This window comes from Bidens hawaiensis, unplaced genomic scaffold (genome assembly GCF_021521415.1).
Source record: "Bidens hawaiensis isolate Kalapana, Puna unplaced genomic scaffold, B.hawaiensis_p1.1 tig00019676_1, whole genome shotgun sequence".
Lineage (NCBI taxonomy): Eukaryota > Viridiplantae > Streptophyta > Magnoliopsida > Asterales > Asteraceae > Bidens > Bidens hawaiensis.
Genome location: NW_027492988.1, coordinates 122,070 through 127,667, shown reverse-complemented (window position 1 = coordinate 127,667; position 5,598 = coordinate 122,070). Strand labels below are relative to the sequence as shown.

Genomic DNA, 5,598 nt, shown 5'->3' with positions numbered 1-5,598 from the left:
TCTACGTTGCGAATAATAATATTCCTGCCACCCTGTTTATTTTACTTGTATTTTATTATGCACCTAAATATATATATATATATATGACCAGCTTCTGTTACTAAGATTATTATAACATTGATTATTAGCTAGGTTGACATATGTAAACTAAAACATTAACCAAAGCGACGAATAATAATTTGACATTTTGTACAAGCAACACAAGGTGAACGAGTCGGCTCAAAACGGTGGGAACCACACTTTAAAGTTAAAAGAACAGTAGAAACACACTACGCCCATGTGATAAGTCGGCGTGATGTGCCTATGTGGCGTGTTTCTATTGGGCAATAATGGTCCTCAACGTCTTAAGACACTGGTTCAATGTTCACTTAGACTTGTTCATAAATAAAAACCGAAGCCAATGTTTATATCGGTAATTTGATAGGTCAAATTTCAGTTTTGTTGATTTTCCTATTATTGCAGCATATGGAATTAGTCAATTAGGTCAGCTTGAACAAGTTCTTGTTATCTATAAAATCCCATCCTTTAATTTTGATATTAAACACTTTAATTAGTTACTAACATCTTATTAAACATCAAATTCAACAATAAAGAATGGTATGACATTCTTAACTAAAAACAAATCACAGAGACTTGATGAGATCAAAAGGAGCAAAGACATAAAGAAAGAAAACAAGAATCAATTGCATTAAGAAAAAAAAATGTTTACAAAATGCATACAAACAGTACAATGTGCAAAAGAATGGTATAATAATAAACTGACAATTTCTAAAACATGTTAAAAACACCCTTACATGATGATCCTCTCCACCAGCCTTCTTTAGAGAAGACTCTTTAGTAAGTAAAAGTATGAAATATTACAGTAATTTAAACAAGTTAAAACTTTGTACACACCATCCCCGAACTCATTTCAGCCATCAAACTTTAACCGCTTGTGGAGTTTGAACCTGAATGGGTTCGGTCTGATGCTTCCCATGTGGCTTAGATTGCTTCTGAGACCAGAAAGAATGTGCAGCCAAGACTCGGTCCAGTAGACCTTGTGGTACTGGTTCGCCCCTTCTTTGCTGAGGGGAAATACTTGCAGTGTGAACCAGTGTTTTCCATTTATCCTGTATATTGTATACATAATCATATATAAGAACTTTCAAGATTGGAAATTTATGTTAAACTTGAAAGAAAAAGAAAGAATTAATTTGTTTTACCTTCAAGTCGACATAAGTTCGGTGGTTTGCATCATCAAATGCGCGGATTTTAACATCACGCCATCTAAAAAATTTAATAAAAGAAAAGCATTAAAACGATCGTTCAATAATATTTAAAATCGTGTGGGATTTAGTGATTTACACACCTTCCGGTTCCGAGTGTTTCAACTGCTTCCACGAGTGCTTCCACTTCATTAACAGAAAACGGTCTTCTAGTCCTCCGTTGTGAAAGTTCAGATCTTTTGCTCACTTTATGGTTCAGTGGGACCATTGCAAGCGCCTCTGGGTTCACTTGTCTGATTGGCACAATAGCTTTAGTATCAACTATATCTTCTGTTGACTCCTTTTGACTTTCTTGATTATCCTCAATTCGGTTATCCATGCAAGTTACTTCAGGAGTATCTACATCCACAATGGGACTAGCTGGAGAACTGAATACATACATTAACAAAAAAAAGTCAAATGCTAATACTACTAAAAGTCAACTAATATGTAAAGAGGAATTTTATATTACATGGGTGATGACGGTGGTGGTGGTTCATGATTGTCACATGGTTCATTCTGAGGAGTTTTTGGAACATCAGGCTCTAATATAAATCCCAAAGTGTCGGCATTTAATGAAATGCCTGTTTGTTGTAGTGTTGTGTTGTCATCTTCAATCTTCTTGCCTTGAAGAAGTACTCCTACATGTAATTCACCACCTAGAATTGCTGTTACAGCTTCCACAACCGCACTCTAAAATCCAACCATAATTTGTTAAATGATACTTGATCAGCAAGAGACTTAATGCTTGTGCAAAATGTGAAAGTGTACCTTTAAAGAACCTATTGCAGATGATTCTGGCATCTCAATGTATAATTCCGGCACTTTAAACGAGTTTATGCTAAATTTCACTGAATGAAGAAACATCATATGAGAAATTTGTCAAATGAGGATATAATTATTTATACATGAGAGATAGGAGGCGTACGGTGACCATCTTTAAATTCGTAGGAACTTTTATGGTTGATAACTGAAGATGTCACTGATTTTGCTGTATGACAATATATGACACAATAGGTTAATTGGATGCATAAATAGTTAAACAAACAATGAGCTATTTTACAAGAAAATTGGAGAAAAATTAAGGACCTTTAGGTATATTACATCTACTTTCACTACTCGTCTCGTGAACATAATCAAGTTTTGAGTTATGATGAAACAGCTTCCTTCTCTTGGAATAAGTCTGCACTTGACAACGTTCTCGCACGTATACGTTGTTCCTGTTTTGGTCAAAGGGTTTGACTCCACGACCTAAAAGAACGACATAATGACCAAATAAGAAAAATAATCACATGGCATGAAATTGCAGAAACAATGTTAAGAAGGCTTATTCACTTACTGATAGTATTAGACGGTTCATAATCTTTCAACTTAGGAACCGATTTCCAGTGTCTAGCAGTGTTCAACATCTTCCTCATTCTTCTATATCCAGAATGAGACTGCAATCTATACGCCCTCATTTTGGCGATATGCTGATTAAAACTAAAATAATTTTCGTCATCATCTCTAATGCCTATCTTTACATTATTACATGATTTAACTGCAGTAAAATCTTCACTTGGTTTTTCTACTGCATTTGTTTCTACTTTAATTTCCATGTTAGCATCACATAAGTACCCATTAGTTCCATTCTTGTCATTTGAGGCTTCTAACTTCACATTAGTGCTAATTACAGAAGCATGTTCTAAAGCAGAATCATTGTCAGATTGTGGGAAATCCTTCACTGGTGGTGCTAGTTTTAACTCTAGATTCGAGGGTTCGGGAACAAACTCACTCTCACCACAGCATCCCTGATCAAGATAATCTAACTTTAAAGGATTAACTTTGACTTTAAGCGGTTCCTGATTAACATCTTTTTCAGGAATGGTAATTTGTTCTTTTCTTTCCGGACCAGTGCTAGAAACAGAACTTGTGCTCTCCTGCAATAACTTGCCGGCTACAGCTGCCAGTAACTCAAAGGGGCAAATTTCGCTACTTGCTGATGATTTCTTATGTGAAACCCTCTAGGAAAACAAAGTATATGTGTCAATCATAAATTCTCATAAATCAAGCGTATGCTTTGAATAAGGAAACTCGATAATTCACTCACTCGTAAGGACCTCGGAGCCTTCGGTACCACTGGGGCAACGAAACCATCAAATCCTCCATTATACAGTCTTTTCTTTGACACCATCTTTTACGCACACATGCTGAACTCTGCTGTCAGATAATAAAAGAATCAGAAGCTTTATATAACAGGCCATCTCTTCAAAGTGTAGACCAGATTCCACATTTGATACAATAGCAATAACACAACATAAAGCACAAATTGCTGATCCAAACATTATATGTCTTCCTTTTTCATTCGAAACCAAATCAATTTACAATGTATCAATTCAGCCATCTAAGGAAAATAAGCAGATAACTAGATAACTGACAATCTTGTTAAATCAAAGTGGCGATACGGAAGCGAAACAACACAGCAAACCCACAAACGATGTAAACATGCCATACGATAACAGTAAACGACACAAGAATTTTAACGTGGTTAGGTCGGACCTAAGTCCAAGGACTGCAAGCAGTGTTTAAGATAGAAAAACAATAATAGTAATAATAATAATAATAATAATAACATATGTTCAGAGAGATCTACAGAAAGCTTAACAAAGTCCCCACATAGAAATCACCGCCTTGGTTAGTCAAACACTTTCAACTAAATTTTAACACATATAGACAACAAGATGTGAAAAAAAGTTAAAGCACTCAACACCATGCAAAATATATATATATATATATATATATATATATATATATATATATATATATATATATATATATATATCAAATTACTATAACAAAAAAACCTCATCCACAAATACAATAAACCTTATAACAGAACCATAAACCTCATAACTATTACAAAATTCATAATAAAAAAAATAAAATAAAGCTTATTTAATTGATATTTAATTATATTATTCCACCTTGAATCAGATCTTCAAACTCGATAATTACGAAATTAACCCTCATAAATCCACATAACATGATAATTTGAAACAATTAGACCTAGAAAGACAAATTATCCGAATCCGAAGGCGATCGGATCAAATCGGCAACAGCTGAGCCTAAATTCCGGTGGCGATCGGACCAAATTTCACAAATTCAGGCGAATCGGAATACAGAGATCCGATAATAAATACTCAATGAATTGAAACTCATGAAAGTAATAATAATAATAATAATAATAATAAGAGATGGATGGAGAAAACTACCTGCGTTAATTGTAATGGTTTTAGACGTAACTGCAGAAGCAGCGTGAATTTGGAATACGTATGATATAATCTGTGCAATTATAAACACGAATTGTAATAATATAACAAATGTGATTATTATTAATATTATTATGGAGGGAGAGGTTTAGATGAAGAAAAGTGGTTTTGAAGAGAATAAACTTAAACTTAAACTTAAACTTAAACTTAAACTTAAACTTAAACTTAAACCCATGGTTTTTTTTTTTTTTTAATATTTATATAGGTGAAGGATAAAAGGGTAATTTGAAAGGGGATGGGGATGGGAATGGGATGAAAGAGCAGGTGACCATAAACCTCTCTAATCTGTTGGAGACGGTTTTTAGGACCACTTTAGCCTTTCCTTTCCTTTCCTTTCCTTTCTTTTCTTTTCTCTTCCCAAGTTTGCGTGGATACGTGGATAGCTTTTGACACGTGTTTGGGTTTTACAACCCTCTATACTTTTGGTTTTCTGTTTTCTCAATTTTGTAAAACAATAAAAATAAAAAGGAATAACAATATAAATAATTTAACGTCGGTTGGAATTACCCTTAATACACAAGTCAATATTTGTGAAATAAGATGTAAACTGTGTAAGCTGATTTAGTGCTAAAGTCTTAAACTCTGACTTATCCAGATTCACCATCAATCAGATTTCGAATTTGAGACTATAAGATTACGAGTCGAGACCATCATCACAATTTCATTCTACCAAACTGTCAATCCCTGAATTTTGCAAATTGATATATAGCTTTGGCCTTTTGGGTTATGATTGAATGATTAAATGGTAATAAATAAAACAATTATATATTTTCTTCTTGTAAGTAATTAGAATAAAGCTGTTAAAATAAACAATTTACATTAAATGAAGTGTTAATGCTACTTATTGGTAGTTTATTTTGCTCAAAAGTTTAAATCAATTATGATTATAAACCATTAATTTGTTTTAAATAACAATTGTTACTCACACTCTACTTTGCATTAATAAAGCTATAACAAGTAAACACATTATTATATTTTAATTAATCAAGCATTCCTTATTATCCAAATTATAATATGTGACGAACATCCCTTACTTGTGATCTAGT

The 5,598-nt window shown here is 33.3% G+C and overlaps 1 protein-coding gene across 1 annotated transcript; it reads right to left on the bottom strand.

Annotated features, from left to right (window-relative positions):
- Positions 1-847: 847 nt before the first annotated feature.
- Positions 848-3,692, bottom strand: LOC143558968 (telomere repeat-binding protein 4-like). Its single transcript, XM_077047696.1, has 9 exons — positions 3,334-3,692; positions 2,584-3,247; positions 2,334-2,495; positions 2,173-2,235; positions 2,016-2,095; positions 1,717-1,937; positions 1,349-1,633; positions 1,203-1,266; positions 848-1,109 (listed from the first exon to the last, which is right to left on the bottom strand). The coding sequence occupies exons 1-9, from the start codon at positions 3,415-3,417 to the stop codon at positions 918-920; spliced, it is 1,815 nt and encodes a 604-aa protein (XP_076903811.1). The 5' UTR covers positions 3,418-3,692; the 3' UTR covers positions 848-917.
- Between the last annotated feature and the right edge of the window lie 1,906 nt (positions 3,693-5,598).